The 27,519-nt window shown below is 37.0% G+C and overlaps 1 protein-coding gene across 5 annotated transcripts; it reads right to left on the bottom strand.

Annotated features, from left to right (window-relative positions):
* Positions 1-86: 86 nt before the first annotated feature.
* On the bottom strand, positions 87-27,519 carry MAK (male germ cell associated kinase). 5 transcript variants are annotated; one of them, XM_079300469.1, is made up of 15 exons: positions 27,443-27,519; positions 22,088-22,419; positions 20,374-20,428; positions 19,314-19,435; positions 18,198-18,277; positions 17,139-17,271; positions 16,882-17,053; positions 12,530-12,697; positions 10,459-10,773; positions 9,257-9,447; positions 8,616-8,746; positions 6,639-6,767; positions 4,739-4,813; positions 3,073-3,201; positions 87-372 (listed from the first exon to the last, which is right to left on the bottom strand). In XM_079300469.1, the coding sequence occupies exons 2-15, from the start codon at positions 22,186-22,188 to the stop codon at positions 221-223; spliced, it is 1,953 nt and encodes a 650-aa protein (XP_079156595.1). In that variant the 5' UTR covers positions 22,189-22,419; positions 27,443-27,519; the 3' UTR covers positions 87-220. The 5 variants fall into 5 exon arrangements, with proteins under 5 accessions (XP_079156595.1, XP_079156596.1, XP_079156597.1 ...); XM_079300470.1 differs by lacking the exon at positions 27,443-27,519 and adding an exon at positions 27,238-27,324; XM_079300471.1 differs by lacking the exon at positions 4,739-4,813 and having other exon boundaries at positions 27,443-27,509.

The raw sequence follows: 27,519 nt of genomic DNA, 5'->3' as shown, positions 1-27,519 counted from the left end.
TTGGCAATATGTGTTGCAAAATACTTCATTGCATCCTACTTTACAGCCAGTATTTTGCATGGTGTTATCTGTACTATACAGGTTACAGAACACAAGGTGGTTTTTTTTCCCTTTACTATTGCATAGTTTTAGGAAAAGCTGGAGCAAATAGGCTTTTCAGGTTTCCAAGTGCAGGAGGACTGAACACTGAGCATGTAATGTCCACACAGGATGGTATTTTCTATCTGTTCCCTCCGTATTTGGCCACCCAGTCTGTTCTCCCATGCACTCGCTGAATTGGGGGGCGAGTTAAGATACTCATGTTTTTGGCTGCTGCATTGAATGTAGGACCTGGTAATGGAGGACGAGCAGCTTTGTTCTTCCAGGAATAATCTGAAAGGAACAAGAACTCAGAATTAATTACAACTAAAAGGGTACTTTAGTCCTCTACAGAGAAAAGAATGAGAGCTTACAGATGACTTATGGTGCTCAAGGATGCTAATGTAGCAGGATGCTTTGGTCTTCTATATGTCATAAAATACTCTGGAAGGGACTCACAAGGATGTAGAGTCCCACTCCTGCCCCACACAGGACAACCCCAACAATCACACCATGTGCCTGAGACCATGCTGTCCATGCTTGTTTTCAGATAAGATTATTTTTTCCAATAGTTTGTATGTATTATTCTCACCTACTAAATAGTTGTTTTGCAGCAATCCCTCAAAAAAACCACTGAGAATGAAATTCCGTGGAAAAACTTATGCAAATGTCTACAACTGTATCTCCTATTACAAAACTGCTACAGTATGAAAGTGTTCTTTCTTCCATCTCAAATATTTTAAAAAACATGTCATTATAACATTGATAAACTGATTAAGATTCAGACAGTTTAGACTGGAAGACAGCTTCTGGAGACCCTCTTGTTCCTTTTGAGATTTTATGCCTTTTACTCCCCTTGTGCTTAGCTCCTGGTGTACTTGGTGGCAAGTCTTCTTTGCTCCATTGATTTAGTAGGATTTATTCCAAGTTTGAAGGCTTTTTTCCTCTTTTAATATTGGAACCCACCTGATCTCTAGGCACTAAAAGTAGCACACTACTGTATTCCTAGCCTTCCTATTCAGATTTTACCTTTTGACATTTCAGATAGCTATTTCCTCAAGTTTCATGTGATTAAAGTAATTTCCCTGCTGCAGGGCTGACGTTTCTTCATGTTCATGACTAATCCAACCATTTTCCTAAATCTTTAAAATTAGCCAGCCAGGATTCCTTTTATCCAGACTCCTGCTCTATCTTTCCCTTGTTTCCTAAGCATTCCTAAGGTAGATCCTGCCCCTTCCATTCCTACTTTTGTAGTTTAGTCTTATTATGTACTTACACTCTTTAAAACAACATTTAACATTTAAACTGAATGGGTGCCTAGGTAGCATTCTGTTTCTTAGAGAAAACCACCTGTTTTTGGTATTGCAGTGGATTGAAGGTGTTAAGGAACAGGTGAGGAGCAAGACATTTAAAAAGGGAGCTGAAATTAGGGGTCAGGTCTCCATGACCTCTTTGAAAACTTTTTCTTTTTATTGTAGGCTGGCATTCCCTATCTTCCATCAGCAAGTATGATTCCAGCCTACACTCTCTTGGCAATAAAGGTCACTTTTCCTGGTATTTTCCTCAGAAAAATGGATCTTGTATACTACATTAAGTTATTTAAATTATGGCATTAAAAATTTTACAGAAAAAATTAAAAGAGCAAAAACAATTGAGAGCAAACCTTGTTACATTTTGGATAATATAAAGCAAAGGGTCACCAAAAATGTTAATGTTCAAATACTGACATCTAGGAGATCAAACCTGCCATTTGCTTTGTTCTTATCTCTCTTCCCATACAAGTCTGGAGACTTTAAGGTAAATACAAGTGGTTTAAGCCATAGGATCATTGTTCTTCTCCAGGACATGGAAGAATATCTTAACTGACCTCCATCTGCCAGCCTTTCTGACTTCTACTATACATATTACATTTTTAGTTACTATTATTAACTGTTATTAACAGTAAATTTTATTTCCTTTGGAACACCACATGTGATTCCTTTTTTTTTTTTTTTTTTTGCACTATTCACAGCAGTCTAGAGAGAATTGTGTATTTTGTCCTCCTGTGAACTTTTTGATCCATGCATTATGATACATCAACTTTCGCAGTTGTGTTTCAGCAGTGAATCAATAAGATAATGAAGGGAAGCTCCAGCCTTCCTTGGTGGGCTTCTGATCAAATCAGACACAGAATATGCATAAATCCAAGCATATTTTTATGATATATATGTGTGATATATATGTGTGTGTGTGTATGCCATCTCCTTTCCCTCTTGTCCCAGTTCTCTGAAGCCACTTGCAAGTTCTTAAGGAGAACAGGCAACTCAAAGGAGCACATAAGCAAAATTACAACATTATTAAGGATAACCATATCAGATTGGTCTGCCACAGGCCCTTTAGTTAAACAATTTACCATTAGTTTAGGACCTTGCTATTTCCTCTGAAGTAACTAGAGAAGTGGGCTGCTGGGTGTGGACAACAGCTCTAAATCTTCACTGACAAACCAGTTTCTCCTGCATCCTGAGCACTCCTGTTCATTGTCTCTGAATCAGAAACATGACAGTGAAGAAAGTGCTCAGAATATCACCAACAGTGCAGAGGATCCAAGGTAAAAGTTGCATCTAGAACAGATTTCACATTGATTCTAACAAATGAATGGAGTCCCAAATACATGACCATTTACTATAGAGTTGTGGAGTTACATGTTTTTACAATTCTGCTTAGCCCATCACCGCTAATGAACAATAGTTTAACAAATGGTCCAAATCTTCTTTGCACCTTTTGTAATTATTTTCTCTTTTATCTAACAAATATTAGCAGCAGTATTTTCTCTAACTATCAGGACAGTCTCTAAGCACCTACATGCAGTTCACTTGTATTAAGAATTTATGCCCTACAATTTTATTCACAAAATTTGAGGAAAACCTTACCAAGGGCTAATACATCTCCAAGGAAGCATGGAAAATTAGCATTTCTCTTTGTCCTGGATATGAGTAGTAAAAGAATATTTCTTACCTGATGCAGATGTACCAAGAGGTGCTAGCTGTATCCGTTGTCCAGCTGATCCAACTTCTTTTTTATGGAAGGAAGAGGTGTATAGTCCTGATGGGTTGTAAGCACCACTGCTTACAAAGCCAGGATTTCCTGTTTACATTACAGAATTTTAGAATTTTCAGCTGCATTCAGACAACTCTGCCTACTTTTTATAGTCACTTCCAATTATATCTGCAGTACCACAACAATACCAAGTATGAGTGTTCTTTAAAAACTCCCTAGTGCTTGTCTCTTGGAAAACATTCTTTCGTCCTTTAATTCTTTGCTTTGTAGATTAGCTGGACCTTTTCAGCACTTAACGGACAGAAATTCAGCAAGAATAAAGACAAAGAGCAGGATGAACATTTCATTAATACTTCCACTAAACTTAAGACCACATAGAAAGGTTTACACTATGAGTTGCAGAGAAATGTAGGATCTTACCTTTTGTTTACATCTACTTGTTTTACTGGAAGCTGGTATAACTAGTGCTCAGTACTACTCTTGTCATGTCTGGCCTAAATCTATCAAAAAGAATGTAATTTAACATCTCTTGTGGAAAGTGGTGCACCACTTGGACTTGACTTTGACAGTTCCCAGGCCTGCTATGAAAGTCAGACTCAATTATCCTCTCTCTTCAACCCTGGTTTAATTCTATATTTGTGCCTAGTTTTGGTCCAGATCTTTCTTTAAAGCAGTGCTACTACCCTGGGAAGGCTGACATAACCATCCTCATTTGGAAGTAGGGAAGCAATGAGCATGTACACACAAAATTAGTACTGAAATTAGTATACAGTGGAAGACTGGAAGATCTGTTACAATACTAAGACTCCCTGATCCAAGAAAATGTCTTACCTTCTTCATGTCTGTCATCACTTGGGACAGTGTTAAGACAGTGTTGGCACAATGTCCAGAGAGAAATGCTTTTCTCTCGTGGTATGGCTCTGTGTTCAGTAGTATTAAATTTGTGAAGTAGAAGGCTATACAGAGGAGTTTATTTTGACTTTCATCAAGTGTGAGCATTTTAATCACAGCTTCAGTGGTAGTTGCAGTAAAAAACAGTGTCTGCTTTGCCAGTTTTTCTGTCTTCTAAATCTCTGGCCTTTGTGCAATCCCACAAAGTTCCTCTTCACACAAACACTCCCAGACCTCTGTGATAATTTCAGAGCTCAGAGCAATGGAACTAAAAGGCACAAATTAGGCTGTCTGAAATCCTGAGTTTCCTCCCTTTTACTGTAAGGTAACTCCACCAAAACCTGTGCAAGCACAGCACTGTAAAACCAGTGTAATAGGCAGAGAACCCAAATGCAGGAAAAGGTGCAAGTCCTGAGTGCTGTCACAAGCAACCCATCCCTGAGAGGATATGCACTTGCTGCTTTAGGATCACTTCCTCACCATTATCCAGTGACCTACTGTGGATTATAATTAGGGTAATAAAATATTCTCTGCCTTTTAATGCACACTAGGTTCTAAGAATCCAGAAGAAGCCATAATGAAAAGAGCAAGGTTTGACAAAACAGATTGCTACTGAAAATGGAAATAATACAATTATCAGGAACCTGCATTGTAAGTGTAATTTTCTTTACAAGAAACTATAAAACATAAATAGGAAATGTACAAAGAACCAGCTATAATTGATATAAATTACCTTTTGGATCCTCTAAATTTTCATTCAACCTTTCTTTGCATGATAGCTTTTCAATAGGTATAATTAAGTTCTCATCTGTAGAAAAGGAAAATTTAAGGAAGAAAAAGATGGAAGGACAGAACTTTAGAAGAAGGATATGAAGAGCAAGTCTAAGTGATGTAAAAGAAATGAGGAGGGAAAAAAGGCCAGCAAGAATGAATATCTGATACATTAGTAACTATAATGTCTTATCCTTGTTTTCTTAAGTAGGAAATGTTACTCCAACAAGCTTTACAAGGTCCATTCTAATTATGGACTAACAATATGATTTACCAACAATACAATTACATTCTGTTTACAATTTTAAGGACTTGGTAATATCTTCAAAGTTGACTGATCATAAACTTACAATCATTCATAAAATAAAGCATTTGTAACTGTTTGCTTTTATCTTATTTTGCCTTAGAGCAATGTTGTGGCTGATGAAAAAAAGCCTACTTAAATAAACTATACATAGTTATTTAAACACAGCAGTGTTGACTTTCAGACTGTCAATATGAAAAGAGAAAAGATATAGTTTACATGTCTTGTATTTCTGTGATCCATCTATCCTGGTTTCATATGTGTCTGTCTTAAATGTTGCTGTCTCCCCAGTATATGAACTATCACATGCAATTTAAGATACTGATGGAAATAATAACAAGAATTTTCAAACAAAAATAATCAGTTTTAGTGCTTTTTTGCTTTAAATTCTTGGTAGTAAGACAAATGCATGATTTCTACCTTTAGCATTCATCCTAATTTAATCTTCAGTGTAGTTCAGTAGGTACATGTCTAGTCTATTGATGAAAACTTTTGGAAGCAGCTATTGGCTTTTCTGTTTCTGATTCCCTTGCAAGATTATTTATAAATAATTTGTTTCTGAAGCACATGGATACTCTATTTCACAAAACAAAAAAGATATGCAAGATGATTGCTTAAAAAACCCTCTTCTATTTCACTAAAAATTCTGGTAGGTGCTGTTGTTTTTCCACTTTCTAAAATCTTGCGCATTAATTCAGACAAACAACTTCAGCTCACCTGACTTCAGAAGGGAAAATCAGGTTTGTTGACACAGCAAAATGGCTACTAAAATTCTATTAAAAAGGGGTGCAGCATCTGCATGTCAACAAACCTCCTGAAGTTCTTGCTGTACAGGCATGTAAAGCTGGGGGGTTTACTGGCACTAAAGTACTTGGAGAGTGGCTCATGCAAGCTGGACAATGGCTGCAGAGTTGTTAACAAGGTAACCTCCCATAACAGGGACAGTGTACTGAGAAGACAGATTTCAGTCTGGAGCCTGATGCTTTCCTCAGTGAAATCTTAGATAAAGTGTTTAACTAGTGTTGAACTTCACTCTATAGAATGCTTACAGTAGTGCCCTTCACAAAACATAGTCTCACTGGAAGTTCCCTCCTGGAAATAAGGGAACTTTTCTTGCAGCAAAGGATTTAGGACAAAGCCAGTAAATTCATAAAAGACATTTCTAAAAAATTAAGCAATATGTGTATTACATGAGCACACCGCCCACCCGTTTGTTTTTGTGGGTGAGATTGCTGTTTGACAGTGTTCTATGGCAAAGGGAGCAGGCAGTAATGAGGCCAAACTATTTGCTTAAATACAGAAAAATAATGGTCTCAGTGGATTATCTACAAAATGTATCTTGAACTTTATAAAGAGGGGCTAGTTGATACCTTCTGTTTGGAAAGCAATACATCATATCACACATGAAAAAGTTGGTTTTTTAAGTCTTTCACCAAAGAGAGGAGAAAAAAAAGAGCCTACTAGAATCTAAGCTGAACTGCAGAAGTTAAACCAGATGGTCTTAACAAAATTAATTAAAGTACAAGGAGATATAATGCATTTTCAATTACACTTTTACCTGTAGTATTTCTGCTGTAAGTCAATCCTCCCCCAGCATTTGCCAGTGATTTAGCAAACTGGTTGCTCCAGGTTCCATGTGATCCTTCTTTATTGACTGCTGCTAAAGAGACGCTCTTTGGGTTTACACCTTAAAAAACAAATGATGGAAAATGTTATAAATACCAAATTTCAAAAGTTAATTAAACCAATATATTTCTACAACAGAAAACCAACACTGAATCATTTGTCTTAGAATGCAAAACACCTTTAATGTAAATTAATGATGTCCATTCATTAGATTTTTAAGCAGAACCATGAAAACCAGTGACAGTAATTTAAGAACAATTCTCTTCATGCTTTCAAGAGAAATTTATAAAGACTTTTTAGTATAGGTACTTGGTTTCCATAAAACCATAATCTCATAATTGATATTTTTGTCTGTCAAAAAAGGAACACAAATTAAAAATACCTATCAAAAATTGGGGGTGCCAAGGCTAAAAAGAAACTATTTCTTCAAGGGTTAAGTTAAAAAGTAGGAAAAAGGTTCTTGTTACTTCTGCACGTTATGAGCATTACAAGAGTTAATGGGATTACAACACATGAAAGCAGCTCCCAGATTTAGTGGCTGCAGAACTAAAGTAATATGGATAAATAGCAACTATGTTCCTTGGACCTATTATTCCCTCAAATGTTGAAATTAATTATTTTTTACATCCATGCCTTTCTCATTGAAAACCATGGAGACATTAGAATTGTGCTTAAAAAAATGTAATAAATACGGATGACCCTTTCATTTGTGTTGCTTTTAGATAGGGAAGTTCCTTGCTCTTTATATTTTTCTTTTCTTTTGGACTTTAACTGTTGAATCTCTGAGCATCCTATTTAACATTCAAGAATTGATTTCAAATTCAGAAGTCATCACTGCCCTATAAGCTCCTGACAAATTAATCATATGTTGTAACAAAACAACTTGCCTGACAATGGGGAATTCCTCTGTGAGCCACCTAAATTCTCAAACGTGGATTACAGAATTCATGGTGTGATTACTGTAATTGTACAAACCACCATGGTAACAAAAGATACTGAGTGAGGCACCAAGAAAATAATTTAAGAATTAAGTACTAAATAATACTAACTAAAGGAAACATTCTCTTTGCTTTCTCCTTTCCATTCTCATTCCCAGTAATTAAATAATATAATGTTATTTTCCTGACAAAATCACCCAGATTTAGACTAAGATATCTATTTCTAAAGAAAGATGACTGCCTTGGAAAAGGAAGTGAGTGTGTGAATTCCTACCAGTGCCAGTACAAGGAAGGGGACTGGGTTTATCAGAACTTAGGTTCAGGAAACCCAAACATCCTGACACTGCAAAATTGGTAAATATGCACTATATAAAATTACAGAATGGTTTGGATAGGAAGGGACACTTTTCCACTAGACCAGGTTACTCCATCTTCCATCCAGCCTGCCCCTGAAAACTGCCAGGGATGAGGTGTGCCCAGGTCCTCTGGACAACTTGTCCAGCGCCTCACCACCCTCACAGTAAAGAATTTCTCCTGTGTATCTTCTCTAATTTTCCCCTCTTTCCATTTGAATCCATTACTCCTAAACCTCTCACTACAGTCCTGATGAAAAAATGTATATAGTTTCTTTAGTCCTCATGTACACCTGCTTATAGATTAATCAGGATATATTCCTAGTAATCCAAGATACATTGGATCTATATTACTGAGGATTTTTTATGTTACTGGTTCTAAGAGGGCCTGAGAACTTTTATGGTGTACAAGCAGTGTTGAGGATCTGCCATGTTTATATAGCCAGGAACTGCTGCATCAATTGTCATATGTTCTGGGAAAGGCATTTAGTCCAAAACCTGAAAATTTAGCTGGTTATGAAAAATAAAACTATCCAGTGAGAAGTCTAAAGCTTAAATGTACTGTATGCAGATTGTGCATAGTTTGCATTTTCTATATGTATTGACTTTTAACCTTACCAGGCAGATATCTTGATTGGTTTATATAGTAATCTTTTGCTGATGTATTTGATCTTTCAGAATCATTTCTCATCAGAATCTTGTTTCCCCCTCCTGGCTGGACACAGCATGAAGCTTTTGATTCTGGCACACTGAAAAATCAAAATTTTCAAACCATGTAACCAACAACTCCAGCTCAGAATACAAGCTGACCTTAGCCTGAAGAACACAGGGCTCTTCACTTATCCTACTTTTCTCAGTAGAATGTGTTTCCACAAGGTAACAGCCAAACCTAACACCTCATGACCTGGGATTTGAAGAAAGAAATGTATCTAACACTATGGAATAAAAGCAAATGACAAAACACAGTACTATTTAATTGACAAAGGAAGTAATATTAGTATGTCAAATTTTAGTAAAGCAGTTTCTTAAATACACAACAAATATCTGAACCATACAGTGCCTGAAAACACATTTGATTCTTTTTAGATATTACTGGCACTATGACAATGTATCACCTAAAGCTGATCTGCTCATACAATTCTTGACATTCTTGTAGAACTTTGGTGACTTGAATTTTAATAGACTTTATCTTAATCAATCTATAAATCTACTTCCAGACACTGCTAACTAAAATAAATTGTGATAATTGTAGGACCTACCTAAATAGAAATTCCTTGTTTTTCTTTTCTTTTAACAGTGCAATGCTAGGCTTCTTTGAACATGACATTCCAAATTCAGGGTCATCCAACTCATCCCAGCTATCCACAGCCTTTACCAAAGTCTGACCCCACCGTCTTCTGCAGTTTTTAGGACCTAGTACACCATTTAGAGGGCCACTAGCTGCTTGTTTCTATTTCAAATTAAAAAACAAAACAAAACAAACAAACTTTAAATTATAATAATAAAAACACTTTAATTCAATTGTAAAATTTAATATTTTGTATCTAGTATAACTCCTGACTACAGCTTACAGATTTGAGGGAATTTTTCCCAATATGTTGTACCTATTTTGGTCATAATCTCATCATGACTTTAAGCACAAAACATAACAATAATGCCAGCATGTATTTGGACTGCAGTTCTTTTAGACTATCATCCTTGAATTGCTCAAGTCTACCTGAAGTAGTGAGGTTAACATTCTGTCTGCAAACCCAGTTCAGTGCTCAGCCACTGTTTCTGGCATCTTGCTGAACTCATGCCCTGAGCAGTGGTAGGTTAGCTGTCAAGAAATAGAGCACTGCTGTGCCCCCAAAGTAAATACAGCAAATAAAAGATACTGTTCAGGCCTTTTCTTTAACATTCTGTTCCAATAAAATTGCTAAGTTTTAAAACTGTCCTTCTATTTATCATTTGCTTTCCAGTATTCTCTGAATACCCATTATTTTTAACATACTTTGTATTGCCGTTCAGTGAGTACAAAGTCAAAAGCAAAATGGAAGTTACTAACCAAAGTTTATTATTCATCTTCCTAAAAATCATAATTGCTAAATTCTTACAAGGTTAGGAACTGGATGAACCTTTTTTGGTATTTTCCTCTGTGAAGCAAGTGAAGTTCTCCCTTTCCACTTCTCTGTTGTGCACTGACAGTACAGCTGTGAATTGTTTCTCAAAGGTCAATAAGTGACAGTTCTTTCAACTCCATTACTGCATAAGCACGTCACTGAGGGCTATTATAATGAACACTGTCGTTATAAGCAATCTATTCTTCTGACCTGCTATAAAATTTTAATAAGCAGACAGTTACATCCTCAATTAGTCCCTAGTTATCTATCTGTATCTCCTCTAATAAAACATATGACAATTTTCAAGGCATCACCTGGCTGAAATAAAGTCATCTATGTAGTTATTGAAGACAACTTACAGGCGGTGAGTTTTTATTGATATTTGGAAAAAGTGGTTGTGCCTGTGGCTGCTGCTGCTTTGGTACTTGCTGGTTAGCTGTATTCTGAGGCAACTGAATTTGCTGGAGAGGCTGGTGGTTAACCTTTGGCAAGTGCTGTGGCTGTGTTTTGTTAGGTAAATCAGGTGAAGACAGAGGTTCTGGCTTAGCTTCCAGTTTAGGTAAAGATGGCTTTGGCTCTGTTGGCTGAACTGCTTTAACAGTAGTCTGCTTCTCCAGATACTGTGGAGGAGGTCCTAAAATTTGGCCAACTTGAAAGTAAGGGTACTTCAAAGCCTGCAGAAGAAGATATAACACACTAATTTAGTTCAATAAGTTGACTTTGGTAACTTCTCAAGGATCTAAGCAGGTTTCTGAAACATTTGAGCAAGCTTTACAGAACAGATAGAAGACAGATGCATAAAGACATCATGTGTAAAGTGTGTTCTGAGAACTGGCAGTTCTGTATTTTAAATTCTTCCCACCACATAACTTAGTAAGACTGATCCACTTGTACATATGGCAGCAGTCATATCCTTTTGTTCCCTTCTTTATTGCTAGGTGGAGTCTGTGTTTTGAGGTGCATTATACATTTAACACCATTCTATATTCATGCAGTAACATATTTCCATTTTAAAAGAGGTAGTCCCCACTACCTTTACCACATGATTTATTACACATCTCCACTGCTACTGTGGAGACAACTCAGTGAACAGCCTGAGGTTTTCAGTTAAAAACAAAACAAAACTAACAAAAACAAAAACCCCAGAAGCAAGATGATTGCCATGTATGGGTTCTACAATTAGAAGATGTTAATGAGCAAGGTTTCTCCCCCATTTTTCTTATCACCAGCTTTTGCTTATCTTTAAAATACATTCACTGTGCTTGCTTGCCTTCACAGTGTTTATTAAGAAAACACAGCATGTCTTAAGGTATTTTTGATGCTTTCCTCTGACCTTTCCAAGTCCTCTGCTAGATGCAGAGCATGAACACACCTTAGTAACACACCTCCTCCTATATCAAAACAACCCACCCTATTAATTCTTCTGGGTAGGATCCTATTCTTTTTCAGTGCTCAGATACGTTTTGCCTCAGCTGCACTCACAAATCGCTGCCTTTGAACACACTGCCATGTGTATGCATTAAACTCTTCCTTTTGACTGTGGATTACACAACTGCTGCAGCTGCTTCCTCAACAAGTCACTTGGGTAAAAGCTGATTATTTGCTTTTATAAAGCACCCTACAGTATTTTGAGTAGAGGTACATAGTATCGGACTACAGATAGATCTCCATCACTGTACAATAGATGTGCTTTATAAAGTGGAGAGGAATGGTTGTTTTATTTGGTACCATCTGCTTAACTGCTTCTGAATCACTTACACTACATCCACCTAGGGTAACTTGCAATATGTTCTCTTTCCCAGTTGTATTCCTCTTTCATACATTCTAAATAGGATTACATTAGGCATGAATAATACAAAGAAAAAAAATCCACAGAATGTAACCATCTTTGGTCCTTGAAATATGCTTTTTTAAAATTAATTTGGAAAAAATTGTGACCTTTGTGACTTATTGGCATGTTTTTCACAAAGTTCTTTCTTTATCACTTAGTACAATTTACAGTCCAAGTAAAAATAAACCTTAGCTCTGCCATACTGCATTCCATCTGCAGCTTCACAAAAGGCAGTTTTCAACGTTTTCATTACCTCCCTTTGTATAGATGGGGAAGAACACAAAAGTGGCAGATGTGGCTGATAGACACAACTAAAACACTTTCAACTAAGCTATTTCTCTGTCTTGTGCAGAGAGAATTTTAAGATACGTCAATACAGAGAACAACATTGCAAAAATTACTGAAGAGTTTCTGATGTTTGCTGAGCCAGGTTTAGAACTTTGTCTTCTCACCACTTAGTCTCATTCCCACCAAAGTGTTCAAAATGAGGAGATATTTGTGGTCATCACTATTATGACAATCAATTGGTCTCTGTATCTACAACTTTTTAACAATGAAAGAAAATTCAGTCTTATACTTAATCATTCATGTGCTCAGACCTGACTTGCTGTAGGTCTCTTCTTTGGATTCCAGTTCAGCATATCACTCATAAGTTGTATTGCTTCATTGCTTGCATTTGGGATGAGAGTTTTTAGGCTTATAGGAACACATTGTGGGAAACGGAAATTCATGGCAGAAGCAAGGTGGTATCCTTCTGTCCAGTCACTCTGTTTCAAAGGAAAGAAAAATCAGCACCAATAAAGAACAAAGATGCATTTGGATAAAATTTAAGGCAGCTTGAGTCATGCTTGGTCTGCATGGCTCCTTCCTGTATAGCTGAAAACAAGCATTCTTGTTTTCCATGACAATTATTACAACATCAGTGAATGCAGCATCCGTCTCCCATGGCAGTCCTGCTGAGGTCTCCTGTAGCTAAAGGTGGAACCATCACCATAAATAACTCACTTGGACATATTCTATCTGAAGGAGACAAGAGTGCTGCAGTACCAGGAATGGTACTAAACATCCCATCTGCCACAGAAATGAGCCCAGCAGCTGACTTCAACATACCCTCTTTATGGAAGTATCAGAGGCGAGGTCCTTCCATTCACCATGCCACAGTTGTATAACCATGATGCAGCTTATACAATATAGCACTGATCCCACCATTATGACAGTCAATGATTAAGTTACAACTAGATAGCACTGTAACATTAAAAAAACATGACCACCAGATAAGAACTTTTTTTCCAAGTGTTTAACTTTCCAAAACTAAAACCTTGAAGTCCTTCGTTGTTTGACAACTACATTCTTGGAATACAGAACTACAGGATAATCAAAGACTTCAAGAGACCTCAAGATTACTCCATACCCTTGTCTCTTCCTGGTGTTGAGTCTCAAAAAGCTTCCAATTTCTGGCAGTCTACAACCATTCTGTACCACTGCTCCAGAGAGTCATCTCCTCAAGCTTAGGAAAATGGAGATTTCTCGTACATTGTAGAGTGTCCTATCAGGCATAGATACCAAGAAGGACTATTTGATTCTTCCCTCTAGAGTGGCCTTTTTATACATTGGAAGGTGCACTTCTTTTCCTTTCTTCCAGCCTTTCTTTGTACAGAATTAAACAGTTCCTAGGGTCTAGGCTTTTAAAGTTTTATTTCCTCTTTAGACTCTGATTTTTCTCTCTTGCAAAGGAAAACTCTAAACTGGATATAAATTGGCAAGGGAAACCAAAAGATTAGTTCACTTGCTAATGGGCAATACTCCTTTTTCTACACACTGGTATGGTATTTGTCTTTAGACATACAGTACACTAAATAGCTCCTATGGCTTCTCCTACAGATGTGTTAGCTGGATGGTTATTCACAGCTATTGATGTAGCTGGTTATTCCTGCCTAAGTACAGCATTCTGCACACTACTGAAAAAAATTCTTTAAAGCCCCATCTCTAATTGTATACATTAAAAAACTCCTCTACATTTTAATCTTGTTTTCTAACATAATGCTTCTCAGCCTGCTACCTTAAGTAGCAAAATCTACTCCAGCAGACAGCCTTCAATACAATTAAAAAAATTTCATCAGAGGCAGAACCACTCAAGTTCTATTCAATTCATCTTCCAAATAAGAGCCAGTGAAGCTTAGTCTCTGTGTAAGTCTTTCCAAACAGGTATGCTCTTATCATGCAGTTTGTATAGAAATATGCTGCTAAGAATGTTATGAGGGACAGCATCAGAAACCTTCAGGTATGACTATTTGTGCTCCTCCTCTATCCACCAAGCTTATTACACTGCCACAGGGCAAATTGGACTGATGTGATACAATTTGGTCTTAAGGTACCATGATAGCCATTACTCATCTCTTTATGTACAACAGTTTTAGCTTTGATAGCACAGTCCACGGTAACAAAAAAACCCCAAATATAATTGTAAATCATATCTGGTTGAAAAAAAAATTTCAAGATTTCAAGTGATTTCCTACTCCACCTCAGAGAACAGTTTGTTCATTTAAATTAATGGAGAAAGACTTTGCTTCTTCGCTGCACTGCCCTTATTTAATTGAGTTTGGTGGCATTCTGTCTGCTAGAAATAGTGATAAAGCAGCAGTTCACAACAAAGTACCAAGGGCTGCATGTTGAACTGGTGAAGCACAGAGATAAGGTGAAAATAGTACAAGAGCAAAAATGAAAAAATAATTTGAAATTATTTAAAATGCCATTGCCAACCTTCAACTAATGAAAATTAATTTAATCAATCTCTCCTATTGAGACTGTCATCAATTTTTTCATTAAATACACACAAGTGCATCACCACTGCCAATACTTGAATGATGCAATTTAATTTATTTATAAAATAAAATAAGCAACTTATTTAATAAAACAAAATAGTTGCCGTCACTATTTAAAACACCCAGATTCACATAAGTCATTGGTACAGTGTTATGGACTTAAACACAGGAAATTAAACTGGAATGAAAATAGCTTTTGGGCATAATTCCTGTAATTCATTATTGCAGGATAATGGAATAAACAAAAGTGCACGTATGAAAAAATAATATTTGTAAAACTATCTGCAAAATTGGACCATTAAAATAACTTATTACATTTTTCAGAATGTAAGTACTTGTAACAAATGCATTATTTGTTGTGGTAATTGTAATTCTTATCCTAATATTTAAGTATACCTTTTACACAGCAATGTCCCAGAAGAATGCCATAGCATTGTCATAAGGATAGAAATTTCTCAAGTCTGCCCAACAGATGACAGGGGCACAAAGTAATTAATTATAGTTTTCTGATCCTACAGGACTGACTTAAAAGACCCTTAACTCCTAAGGTCTTTAGTGAAGGCTACAGTTTTCTCTGGAATTCTGAGCTGGTAATGTTCCCTGCTTTCCCAAGCAATAAGCTTTCTAGTCTGGGAATGACAGACTCTAAACATGATTTGCTTCTGTTAGCTCCTTGTAAGGTTAGAGAAAAAACACAGTAGTCAGCTCAGTGCTGCTCTGCAACTGCACACATTGAAAACCTCTTTCTGATCTGCACTTCAGAGCTTGTTTTGCTGTACATTGAAAATATTCCAGAAGCCAGCATGGTGCTGCCTTTCAGATATTCTTCATACACATCAAAATTTTCCACTTACTATCCTAGATTTGTGATTTGCTTAAGAAAGTTCATGCATTTGAAAACTCAAATCTTAAAATACTGCTCCTATTGCACATTATTCCTGAGGCACAACTGTGTCACAGCAAGCACTGTTTTACACAGCATACCAATTTTCACGTTGTCCTCCTGACTCAATTTTCACTTCCACAATGTATCATCTATGACTTTCCACCTGACCTTTTCCTCTTTGCTCTGTCAGGAGTTTGCACCTGTTTCTCAGTATGTTCTCTTGGATGCTTTCCCACCAGTTCAAGCTCTGCATGTTCCTAGCTGAGCTTAATCTATTTCTGTTTTAAAGTTTTCTGTTCCTTACTTCTCTACGGCTAACAGCTCCTTTACTGTACAAGAATTATACTGTATTTTGTATAAGTAGAACACTAATGAAACTGATGTTTTTCTCTCCACCCTTAGGTTTTTCAGATCTAGGGGGACTGTGTTAGGTCAGTTATGTCATCATGTTCTATTTGCACCCAAAAAATGCTGATATACATCTGCCATTTCTTACTTTAGTATACAAAAATTTTTAATAACATATGATTTTCTTTCAGTTCATTCAAAATTTTGAAGGTAATCTTATTATTTTCTTGCAGGTTCTTCCATCCATTTACTAAAACAACTTTGAAACTGAATCTAATTTTTATATGCACTACCCAAATCTTCCTTGTAATTTTAAATAGTATTTAGCTCATCCATAAAAAAAGCAAAAATAATTGTTTCCTCTCTAAAATACTGCACGTTCACCCTCCATTACTTCTTATTGCTAATAATATTTATGAGACATCTGTGTTTGAGATGAAATGTTTCTTTTATGCTTTAAAAATAAGAAAGGCATAATTTGTCTTATTTATGGTAACTTTTACAAGCATCAAATTCTGTGTGCCAGCACAGAAGAATTACACTTTCAGGAAGGGAAAGAAAATTGGCTCTGGTAAATTAAATTCTAGGAGACTTCTGATTTGCTTTCCCTTATGTATAGCTTTAAATAACTAAATTAAACAGTTTTATCTGGCTTTCATCAGAGGACAGCAAGACTTCACAAAATTATATACAACAGATGCTAATATAAAACAAAAGACTAGCATTACATGCCTTAACAGAAACTGAAAATAAATACAGTTGAGCAAAGACTTAGTCTGCAGGAAACTTATTGAAACAATAATTCAATGTGCATGTTCTGAAAGATAACACTGAATATTTTGTAATAACTTTTTTTTTTTTGTAATAAAATTGTGTGAAGTTTTTTAAGCCTTACCCTCTTTGGAGTCCCTAGGACTTGGCAAATTTTGAAGATTTCATCTACTTCACTTGTACCTGGAAAAAGTGGTCTGAGTGTATATAACTCAGCCATTATGCTGCCCACTGCCCATATATCAATAGGTGAGCTATAGACAGAAGATCTCAGCAAAACTTCAGGAGCACGGTACCTGTGAGCATGGAAGGAAATAATACATAAGTTAAAATGGGAAGGTAATTAGTTAAGCTAATGTATTGAATTCTTGATATACTTACCATCTGGTAGAAACATAATCTGTGTAAGGTGGCTGAGATCTTAGTTCTCTAGCCAACCCAAAATCTGCAATTTTCACAAGTTCTGGTCCACTACAGAGAAGGTTTTCAGGCTTCATATCCCTATGAAAAAATCCTGTAGAAGACCAAACAGCAAAGAATCACAATTTAGCACTGAATTACTTCTTAAGCAGCAACTTCTAGTAGGACTAATCCAATATTTGGGATATTTTGGAATAATATAGTGGTTTGCAGTATTTTTTTTTTAATTCAATATAAAATAATTGGAACCCTCCCTCAACAAATGCACACATTTTCTCTCCAGTGATTATTACACCAAGTGTTATTAAATTAACAAAAAAACTGTCATTAGCACACTAAGAAAAATGAATTGGATGGCAGCAATATTGACTAAAAAAACCAATGTCACAATGAAATGTTTTGCAAGAACTAAAACTGCTTTGTCAGTTTGGGATAATGGAAAATTGAGCATCTAACACACCTGATTCATAAAATTGCTTGAATCATTTTTAGCTAGTTACTTATGATTGTGACAACAATTTGGAGATACAGACATATAAAGGATATCCAAATCCTGCTCAGAAATGCTAATATTAGTAATTAAAGCTAGTAAATAGTAAATAAAGCTATTAAAGTATAAAATATACTAAAATAAAGTAAATAGTAAATTAGAAAATAAAGTTTCTTCAGTGCTTGTTGTTGGCTTGAGGACCTCTATACCTGGGCAGTGGTTAAGTCACCAAGCAAATTAATTCTGCTGTTTAACTGTAACACACAATTTGTTATGTTATACATTAATTTGATTGAAATCCACTCGCTAGAAATAAAGCACTACATGCAGATATTGAAAATAACTGTAAGAAATTGGTTGAAATTATTAGAGTGAAATGTAAATTTTCAAATTTATCATACCTGGTATTCCCTTATACACTTATGGTCAAATCAATAGCCCTTGCTAGGTTATTTTATTAATGATATTTCTGTGCTTGATCTTATTTTCTAAAAAGGTGCTACACAGTTAAACTCTAGTAGGAAACCTACCGTGTTTGTGGATGAAAGCCAGCCCTTGCAATATCTGATACATCATGTTTCTGATAACTGACTCAGGGAAAAACTTGTTTCTGTGGAGAAACAGAGTAAAAACTTACATAATTAAGAAACATAATTCAGAACACACATGTTTGTTTATATTGCCTAACACATCATGAACACATGAAAACAGACCCATCAAGTCAAAGTGAGAGAGATGCAGCTCTCATTTCAAAACTCTTCTGGGGCTTAAGCTCAACCACTTTAAGTGCAGCAGCAGAACTGCTGTGCTGAGAGGTTCATGGTGGTATCTCTCTGTAGAAGCTGGCTGGCCAGCAGTGTGCTTGACCAGGTGAACGTGGAATGCACAGTGGTGTAGCAAGGCAGAGGTGGCACAGTGCAGCTCTGGTAGGTGCATTACACAGTGGTGCCCTTAAGGGAGCCCTGATAAGAGCAATTGTGCTCAGCTGCAGAGTAACACTGTGCTGATGTCACCAGCAGCCACCCCAGGATGTCAGCCCAAGAGCTTGGCACATTAGAAGGAAAAGAGCATGACAAAGTCTGAAGGAAACCCACACTGAGGGCAAAACAATCCACCAAAGAAAAATGTTATTGAAAAGGCAGGTCCTATTCTGAAGTCCACCTTGCAAGCCTTGCTATGCACTGTTTGTCCAAGATTGCAACATCAGAGTTAGCCTATACACAGGCCATTCTTACAAGGATGCAGGCATGTACCATCCCCACCCTAAGTCAAACCCACAAGCCAAAGTAGCATGAACAGTGTTCACCCATCCTTCACAAATTAAAACAAAGGCTATGGAAGGAAAAAAACAAAAACAAAAACAAAACACAACTATTTGGAATTTTTCTCATGGCTGTACACAAAGGCATGCAAACTCTCCTGTTAACAAGTGATCAAACTTATTTCCAAAACCATTACAATATGCAGTGCTGTAACAGAGCAGTGCAGAATTCTACCCTCAGAGAAGCAGGTGCAGCAACTCCTGTTCACATCAATGGGGCTGCAAGAAGAGCCAAAACCAGAAATCCCAAAGTTCTTCAAGGCAATATTAGAATCATTAAATAAAGCATGATAGCACATTACTTTTCTATGAAAAAAAGACATACCTATCCTTCATTAGCTGATAGAGATTTTCCTTCATGTATTCAAATATAAAGTAAAGATGGTCATTTTCTCGTATGACTTCCTTCAATTTTATTACGTTGGCATGGTTTAGCTTCTTCAGAGACTGCAACAGAGCAAAATACAGCTTCAGATAACCCCAGAGTGACCTTGATTACTTACCAGAACTAAATTTTTAACATGAGGGCTTCTAGCACAGAATCCACCCAAGATATCCATTACTTGTCTTGTAATCTGTTTTAAAGAACGACTCCAAAGTTTGAATAAATTTCAAATAAAGGCAACAACTATATTAATAGTACTTTAGTAGTAGTTTATAGTACTTTAAAATAGTACTTTAAACCTATTTCCAGGGATTACCTCAGAGTAAGATTAGCACAAAAACCTAATTCCCTACAACAAGACAAATCTGAAGCTGAAAGAGCTCGTGCTTGCTGAACTGAGTAAGAAAACCTGCATTTTTTCCCCTTCTTTTTGGCAGGAAACTTTCATGAAGAAGGATTCTCTTACAGATGTTCATTTTGGACATACAGCTTTGTGTGAAATCTCCAATAAGTTAAATCTAAAGCCCTTTAGTTGGGAGCTTTGTATATACAGAAAATTCAGATGCCCAAAATATGAAATTATTTGGCATTTAAACCCAGTTTTCAAGTGTTATTTTATCACTTGGCTAACCAAAACTCCCAGTGCTTTCTGCAGATGCCCCAAACACAAGATATATGGAATGGATACACAGCTGGAAATCTGGAAGTAAAATGAAAGAGGAGGATGGTAAACCACAGAAATACATACATACGAAATCAATTCCTTTTCCTTTCTCAAAGATAAGAGGTTTGGCTATGAGACATGGCCACTGCTTGAGAATAGTGGGACATTCCATAAATCAGCAGGACCTCTAAGAGTTCCAGCAGCCCACGGTTTTGTGAAATCTGTCAGCATTTAAGGGGATCACAGAGTTTGGCTTTATGCATGGACATGGTAGGTACTCTTCATGCAAGCGTAACCAGACACTTATTTTTGAATGTGGTATGATCACCACTTTACCTTGACTTCTCTCAAATTCATACATTCATCCCATGAATAGAACTTTCTTTTCATTCTGAAATAAAGTCCAAGATAAAGTATTTTCAGTGAACAGTACAGAATACTTATAAAATTAGAAAACCTAAATTATATTTTCTCAGACTAGCGTTATCTATATTTTGAACTCAATTTAAAGAATTCTAGCATATCCATCAGCAATATAATTAAAAACAAAGTCAATGCTTAGAATTGCTAAAAATTTATAGTAATTAATCATCAAACACTGAAAAATTTTTACAAGAGTACAGCAAGAGAGCATGTTACTCCAAAGTAAAAGGGACATAAAACCCTTTGTATGATTTGAATTGTGCTTCTAATAATAAAGTAAGCAACAATGACACTGCACATATAATATGGAAAGTCAGGTCCATATGCATAAGTTGCATATTCTAGGAAAACAAATTTTTGAAATCTGCAAAATATCTGGACTGCTTTCTATTATAATTAACCATCTGACTTGATCAGTCATTTAAAAAGATCTGTTCCAAGATATTAATTTTAAAAGAAAAGGTTTTCTTTTTTTCAAGCAACATCATAGCCTCTAAGCTAATTGTTAAACACAACAGTGTAATAAATTTATTTGCAAATCCTGCATAAATCCAAATGTGGACATCTGGTGTTGCTCACACCTTGGAACGAAGTCATGAATGTCATTGCTGTGTTTTGGTAAAGTTTTAGCACTTAAAGTGAAGAGATTTAAACCCAAGATTTTAATTTAAAGTAAAATTATCTTCAAGCAAAACTCTACCCTCTCAAGTCCCAAACTTAAAAATCACACGACAGAATTTCAAATCCTGAACAAGAATGAACCACTTCCTGCAAAATGTTGTTCCTTTTGCTAAGAAAAATTAAAATAATCAAGTGGAGATTCTTTCTTTAGCTTAGATTAATACTAACTTCATTAACAGTACCAACAATGGTAAAACCTGAAATTTTCAGAAATTCTTAAAGACAAAGTCCATAAATTATATTACAATTATCTTACTTCAGTAAATGCACATCTGAGCAAGATACCATCTTGGTTATTTCAACTTACACTTTATATCCTGCTTGCAATTCCCTAGGAATAGAAGGGAAATTTCCCCATGCCTTTAGTAGAATTTTCCTTGTTTCATAATCATCTTTTAAGGCAAGTATGACAATGCTCTTGATTATACAGAACTCTAAGTTTATTAGAGCCAAGGAGACAGCTTTTATTTACCTGACCAGATGGTTTCTGTTATCACTGTAGCAACACAAGAAACTTAATGCAGTACTTAGAAAGATTTGGGGGTTGGGATGGAATTTCAAATCTACCTGCTAACATTGCTATTCCTGCAATTCATATAAATAAACTCCCTAATTAAGCACATTCACTTTTGCATCTCCTTTGCTGCTGGCCTAACAACATTTTTAGAAGGAAGCATGTTCAAACTGAACAAAAGCAGCACGCAATTTTACAAGACAACATATATCAGCAAATTAAACTGGTGTGTCTTTGTATTGATCAGTTACCAGAAATCTGACTCACAATCACCTTGGTAAACATCTTAATAAAAGAAAATAAATTTGTTATGTTAATTTCCTTTTAAAAGGGGACTTTATTCTATTCTACACAAATGGGAGACAACAATAAAGTCAAAAGTGAAAATCCTAAGTTTTGCAAGCACCTTTACTGAATTGAGATGTTACATACCTTTTGATAGCCACAAGTTCTCCTGACTCATTGCTCTTCCCCATCAACACACTGCCATAGGTGCCATCACCCAGTTGTTTCATAATTGTGTAACGATTCATTGTTTCTATTACTCAGACAGCCAAAAGCTTATGAGATGCTAAATTTCTTCTGTTTTATTCTGTGCTTTTTGATTTTCTTAAGAGAAATCTTCTTCCAGACTGTTCTACGTTGGTGAATGTTTCTCATAACTGAGCAGGATATTCACTGCTCTCTTCCAAACTGTAGCTACTTTGAGATCCAGTTACGAGGCATGGGAGACAGAAGAACATGGTCATTCTCACAACGGATCCCTAAAACAAACAAACAAACAAAAAGACTAGGTAGTTTTACAGTATTTTAGGAAAGAGACACACTACTATTTGTATCAAACAATAACACCCTCCAGGGCCAGGCTTTTAATACAGACTTAAATGTGATTAGTTCCTTAAAATTTTTCAAACCACAGAAGGTGCCTACTGTCCAATTAGGGTTGGAGTAGGCAGAGACTGGAGAGTCAAGGTTACTGTCATAATTTGCCCTAGAACCAGCAAAGGCTGGTCTAGTCCAAAGTCTTACTCTGAATTTACAGACAGCAGCAGCTTTCTGAACTATAACAAAGGCACAGCCTAAGTTTTGGAAAACAGAAGGATACAAATTTTGCACAGGGTGCCATGGCAAACTTAGTGTCTAAACACTGTGTTTTGGACTGGTAATGCAAGCAGGCTTTCTGTGCTTAAAAGTCAGTGAGGAAGGGAGGTGGAGCAGAAGATAACCACTGCATTCTTCACCCACATAAACTGATTTGTTATAAATGTACATGGACATCTGGCTCTGAAGTTCACGTAATTCTTATGCACAGTAATGGCTGAAGAGTTGAGTTTATTCTTCAGTTTTACAAGGTTTGCAAAGAGAAGCATAGAGCTTAGATACACCGGTATGGAAGATCTGAATTGTCATTTGGAAAATAATACATATTGAACAATGTTGAATCACCATATTTGAATCCATGCAAATATTAATTTGAATCCCAATCCAAGTTAGAATCTGTACCCCAGCTTACATTACACAGAATAATGCTATCTGTCACCAACACTTCAGATGAAGGCCAGCTGCCTGATGTCAAACACACAAACTCACAAGAGTCATCCACTTATTCATGCAGGACTAGGAAAAGTTAATAACCTCCCATTGTACCACTTACTCACTGTAACAAACACTGAGTGTTAACTGAATAACAGCATTCTCTCCCTTTTGCCTCTACTGTCTGAAAATACAAAATAAAACTCAAATCAATGGGAATACACCATCAGTCTACCTTTACAAGGGATGGAGAACTCAGCATGCAACTCGCTAGTCCTTATCCTCATGCCAGAATTAGCTACAGTCTGGTCTGGTCAAACAGATTAAGAAACTCTGATTCAGCTGATAACAAGACTCAGGCTTTGATATTTACAGGCTGGCAAAATAACAAGAAAACTGGCCTCTCAAGGAGTGTGAAATATGCATTCTCAAGCAGACTAGCCTGCTATGTAAAGGAAACAGCTGCCTGGAAAACAGACCAATGTTTCTAAGTTGTTCTTAATTGAAATGCTGCTTCCTCAAAGAAGTGGTAACACAGAGTGTTACTCCCTATTGCTTCTGTTACCAGGAAAGAATCTCACATCACCTGTAAAGATGCCAGTAACAAGTGGACATTTCAATTTATAATCTTTACACCAGGCAACCTTCATTTTGTCAGGGAAAGTGATGAAGCTTTTTCCACACTCATCTACACCTTCCCTAAACCACAGCTACAGTGAAATAAGATTTCTGTCTAACAGCGTATTCTGAAACAAAGCTAAAAACGAGATTTAACAAAAAGTAACATAGACATCTCAAATAATGACTAGATTTTAAACTGGAATTTCATATATTTAAGCAAATTGTTTTTCTCAGAGTTCAGCTTTATAACTTATTCCCCAAAATGCCTGCATGCACTCTAGTCTGTAATATCACCAATAATGTCTTTTTACAACAAGGCTATTTGTTGACTCTGGTAATAAGTAGATGATCAAGTGTGCTTATTCCAAGTTAAGACACTTTCTGCATACACATTGTACAAGTTGTCAATTGTTAGCTCTATGTATATATTAAAAAAACAAACCAACACAAAAACCTTGAGGATATTATTAGATCCATTTGAAAACACAGCATCACCTCTAAAGCATCAGCAATGATGAACTGTGTTTTGTGTATGCATTTTGTGTATATGTATAACACAGGTGTATCATGCAAACTGAAATGCAACAAGTTTTGGGTGCGTGTGTTTCTCTGTTTTAACAAATATCATTGTGTATTGTTTAAAATATGTTGTTTTTTTTTTTTTTTTTGAGGGCATTCAGCAATATCTGCCACAGATGGCCCTAGCTTGAACTCCTAGAGTTACATTAAAAAGTTGGACAATTTGTATGCACTTCATGCTCAACCTTTTGAGCAGTAGACCAAAAGTGGACCAAAAACAATATGAGGAGAACTTGTATTTACAATTAACAGAACAAGATCTAGACACAAAACTCAGCTTTTGACCTTTAAATCCTCTAATTCTGGTGCCTAAATCCTATCAGCTTTCCAAGTAATTTTCATTGGAATATATATTAATCACATGTTTTTACAATTATTCCTTTTGTCCAATTCTAATATTTTGGCACGTGCAATCAAAACAACCTCACATGAAGTGTTCCTTCTCTCCAGAAATTCTGTGTAATACAACACACCACAGACCTAATTATTAATTTTGTCTGTTCTGTAATGTATTTTATTGTCTTACTCCTTTTCTGCTGTGTACTTTATTATGTTAGGGTATGAAAACATCTGATCAAGTAAAATATAGAAAAATCAGCGTACTCCTTCAATGATCAGGTGGAAGTGTCACATCCACTCCATGGAAATGCCAAAACAAGGTGTGAAAACCACATACCTTGATAACAATGTCTGTGTACCATCACACCTACACCACACTGATATATGTTGGAATTATAGAGCACGATAATTAGAACATAAATGCTCCAGAGATGCACATTTCACTACAAAAAACTTCTGAATAGTTTGTACTTTACACCACCCATACCCAGCTCAGGTGTGCAAATTTTTCTTCAGTGGTCTATCTGTATTTTCTTTTTCAAATATGCAGTTCAGTTTTGTCTTTTGTACCAACCTGAGAAAAAGCAAGGGCCCAATCTAGCTTTTATGGTTAAAACAAGGCTTTGGAGTGGCCTTTTCCATATTAATGCTCATATGATATTATATTATTTCCTCAATGATGCAAAGCTCTAAAACATAAAACTGTCATAACAGCTACCAAACAGACAAGAGAAATTCTAGTCTAAACAACAGCTTGTTCAATACTCCTAATGACATGCTGCACATAATCTCTTTACACAGGATTAAGAAAAGATTAAAGCCAGGGACAAATAGAGGACAAAATAAAACAGCTTGACAGAATCTATAATTTATGTAAATTTAGCGAATCCGAGCAAGTATTAGAGAATTGGAACAAATCATCACTTTTACTGTATTGCTGGTGTTTTAAGCACTAGCAGCAATTTTATATTACTTTAGATGTCTGAATTACATCTCAAAATGTAATGAATAGCTGCAAATCATCTACATTTCTTATATACAAATACTAAGCTTTACCAAGAGCTCTACATTTACATCCTAAACAAACTACTCTCAAATAAATAGAAACTAGGATATATAACCCTATAAGACCTCCCATGCAGAGAAGCAAAACACCCACAATCAAATTTTACCGACCTGTTTACAGTAACTGATGAAATCACCAAAACTGTTTGTGTGGCACACAACACTGTTCTCAATGATCAAAAGTGGCAGTATTGCAAAGCACAGAATGTATGCTTTTAAAAGCAAAAAACAAAAACCAAACTCAAATCCAACCACAAAACAAAACAAATTTTGCTACAAGAACCTTCTCGGTAGTGACTCTCTATTACTAAAGCTGCCAGTAATCAGGTCCCACGACAGGTGGATCTAGTTCTTGAGATTAACCTCAAATCCATTACTCTAATCAAAGACCAGCAGTTATTTAAAAGCAGGACGCTCAGCTGCAAGAAAGAAGTCAGTAATATTGACAATAAATACTGGTGCTTTGAAACAGACTGCCTTAAATTACTTTTTTTTTTAAAAAAAGGTCCCATTAAAAATCTAACATATTGTTCCACTTGCATATATCAGGTATTCAGGATAGGGCATATCAAATCAAGAACTCCTTAGTTTGCTCTGAGTATTATCCCCTGTTTTGTTCCAAACCAAAATTACTCACACCAATTCTTTCAGCAGATTACCACCATGCCAGCTACCTCTTCCTATCCCCATGAAACCCATTTCCACAATGCAGTACAGCAAGTTTCAGGATAACAATGTTTTCAGTGCTACTGAACTTGAAGTTTCCAGTTTTGGGCAGTGTCCAGAAGGAATATGAACCAATCATCTTTCAGCATCTGTGCCATTGTAAGTTTCAATAAAACACGGAATCGTTATGGTTGGAAAGGACATCTGGAGACCATCTATTCCAACTCCCCTGTGAAGGCAGAGTGAACTAGAACAGGGGACACAGGAAGACATCCAGGAGAGTTTGGAATGTCTCCAGAGAGGGAGACTCCACACCCTCCCTGGGCAGCCTGGAGCTGGAGCTTCTTGAGTTTTAATTTATGGTCATTCCTCCTCGTCCTGTCGCCGGGCATCACTGAAAAGAATCTGGCACCATCCTCTTGGCACTGCCTTTGCGATAATTATACGCACAAACGAGATCCTCTCTCAGTCTTGAGAATGGAAACAGATGCTTGTTTCCATTTCAGTTCCACCTGGTGCCATTCAGTCGCCTCGCAAGAGTGCGCAGCATCTTCCTTAACACTCACAGCACCAAGGGGAGCACGGCGCTGCTGCCGCTCGCTCAGCGAGCCTTCGGCCTTCGAGTTTCACCCCGGTTCTCCTCAACAAAACTTCACCTCCTCTCACCAGCCTCGGAGCTGTCAGGCCGCCGAGGCCCGGCTCTGCCCTACCCAGTGAAGCCAAAGCAGGCAGGGTCCCTGCCCAGCCCGGCAGGGCAGCTCCCCACGCACGCCACTCACCCCGCCAGCCACCCACGGCCCCGCACCGCGCTGGGGGCCGGCAGAGCCCCCGTACAGCAGCGGAGCTCCGAACGCTCCCGCGGCAGCCCAGCACCACCTCCGTGCTGGGAGGGCCGCAGAGACGCACAGCCCTCGGGCACGGGCGCTCGCCTCCCCAACCCGGCCCGGCCAGGGGGCTCGCCGCCGTCCCCCGGCCCGCACTCACCGCGGCGCTGCGGGCGGAGCCAGCCCGGTGCCGCCGAGCCCCGGCCCGCCCGCCGCCTGCCTCGGCCGGGCCGCTCT

The sequence above is a fragment of the Erithacus rubecula genome (genome assembly GCF_903797595.1).
Source record: "Erithacus rubecula genome assembly, chromosome: 3".
Taxonomy (NCBI): Eukaryota; Metazoa; Chordata; class Aves; order Passeriformes; family Muscicapidae; genus Erithacus; species Erithacus rubecula.
This window is presented reverse-complemented; position numbering and strand designations above follow the sequence as displayed.